Source organism: Capsella rubella, unplaced genomic scaffold (assembly GCF_000375325.1).
Source record: "Capsella rubella cultivar Monte Gargano unplaced genomic scaffold, Caprub1_0 scaffold_11, whole genome shotgun sequence".
Classification (NCBI taxonomy): Eukaryota; Viridiplantae; Streptophyta; class Magnoliopsida; order Brassicales; family Brassicaceae; genus Capsella; species Capsella rubella.
The window spans coordinates 1-1523 of NW_006238913.1; the positions used below are offsets into that span (position 1 = coordinate 1).

Consider the following 1523-nt stretch of genomic DNA (forward strand, 5'->3'; position numbering starts at 1 on the left):
TATAGTAACTAGGCCCCGTATTGATTGTTAAAAGCTGCTTATCCTTCTATTTGAGTTGCTCCATTCTCAATATATATTTGTTCTTCTTCTTCAGTAGTGCTTTCCATGATAATACACCTACAAAAAAATGTTAAGAAAAATGTATGTAAGAGGCCTAGAAAGACGTAAAATAAAAGTGTCACATGGTACGTATACCACAAGAGAGACATCACTCACATGTAACAAACAAATAATGATAATAGCTGAAAATATTATAATAAGTTCAACTAAAGATTTTTTTTAAATCTAGTTTGGTATCATAAAGCAAACTTAAATAACCCATAAATCATAACATAGTGTTACGATAATAAAAACGAAACAAACCCAGAAAAACAAATACTGAAACAAGAACAAAACAAATCAGTCGGAGCTAATGTTGCTTTGGATCCAACCATAGCGTTCTTCGACCGACATATCCGTAAACACATCTTTCATTCCCAGAGAGTAGATTAGGGTAACCGCTTTAAATTTGATACGCTGATCCAAATTTGGAACTTCTTTCATAGCATCCCAAACATTGTTTTTCTTTTTCTCAGCTTCTTTTTTCTCCACTTCCAGTTTTAACTTTTCCTCTCGTTTTTCAGCTTCTTTTTGTTGTCGTTCTTCTCTTTGTTGTATGACACTAAGTATCTTGTTGCTCACATCTATCATAGAATCATTGTGATCACTATTCAGCTCATCCAAATTCCTAACGGCATCTGTCCTAGATCTTTTCCTCGGGACCAGCTTTTCAACACGACCCTTCAAACTTGTTTCTGCAGAAGGTGTTTCATTATGTTCGGATGATCGTTGTTGAGATGATAATGGACAGCCATCTTCATCGACCTCAAAAACGTTGTCGGTTTCTTTTGCATGACTATCACCAACCGAGTTGGTGCGAGCATCAGTAGTATCACCCAAACCAACTGAACAGCTACCGTTAGCGGTTGTACAATCAAATATAATTTGCAGATCTTCAAACTGTTCATTAGATTCATAGCGCAAAAACTTGTGACGTGGATGTGCCTGTCAAAATATAGACATATGTAATTCAAAATTAATTTAAAATTAGTTGATTGAGTAACATATATATTTAAAAATGTTCTATATATACGACTAGAGTCAAAGACATACCTTAAAATAATTATGCCATACTTCATCAGAAGCTGTAAACTTTTTCATAATTGGATCCCATCCAAAACCCGAACTGAAACGTTGAAGATCCGTATACATATCGTATTTAGATTTGAGGTACTTCATTCTGCTCATATAATGCTTATGGGTCTTTTGGCATCCAAGCCTCTCATTAAGGACCGGTAGTATTTTATGTTCCACCGTTGCCTTATTCATTACACCACTAGTGTCACGCCATCCACGTTGAATACCCTCGACAAGTAGTTCGACCAACACTTTCGTTTCATCCAGAGTCCACTGAGTATATTGCTTTTCTTTTTCATCCATTATAATCTTTTTTGAAAACTTATGGTAGTTAGTATAACTAAAAA

The 1523-nt window shown here is 35.0% G+C and overlaps 1 protein-coding gene across 1 annotated transcript; it reads right to left on the reverse strand.

Moving 5' to 3' along the window:
* Positions 1–399: 399 nt before the first annotated feature.
* LOC17874569 (uncharacterized protein At2g29880) lies at positions 400–1479 on the reverse strand. The gene is made up of 2 exons (XM_006279380.1): positions 1153–1479; positions 400–1044 (listed from the first exon to the last, which is right to left on the reverse strand). Exons 1-2 carry the CDS (start codon positions 1477–1479, stop codon positions 400–402), a joined length of 972 nt encoding a protein of 323 aa, XP_006279442.1.
* Between the last annotated feature and the right edge of the window lie 44 nt (positions 1480–1523).

Bases quoted from the DNA above. Each gene is read 5' to 3' on its own strand.
- LOC17874569 (XM_006279380.1), bottom strand. From the start codon at position 1,479: ATGGATGAAAAAGAAAAGCAATATACTCAGTGGACTCTGGATGAAACG. The intron at 1,045-1,152 runs GTATGTCTTTGA...ATATTTTGACAG, and splicing joins TATGGCATAATTATTTTAAG to GCACATCCACGTCACAAGTT.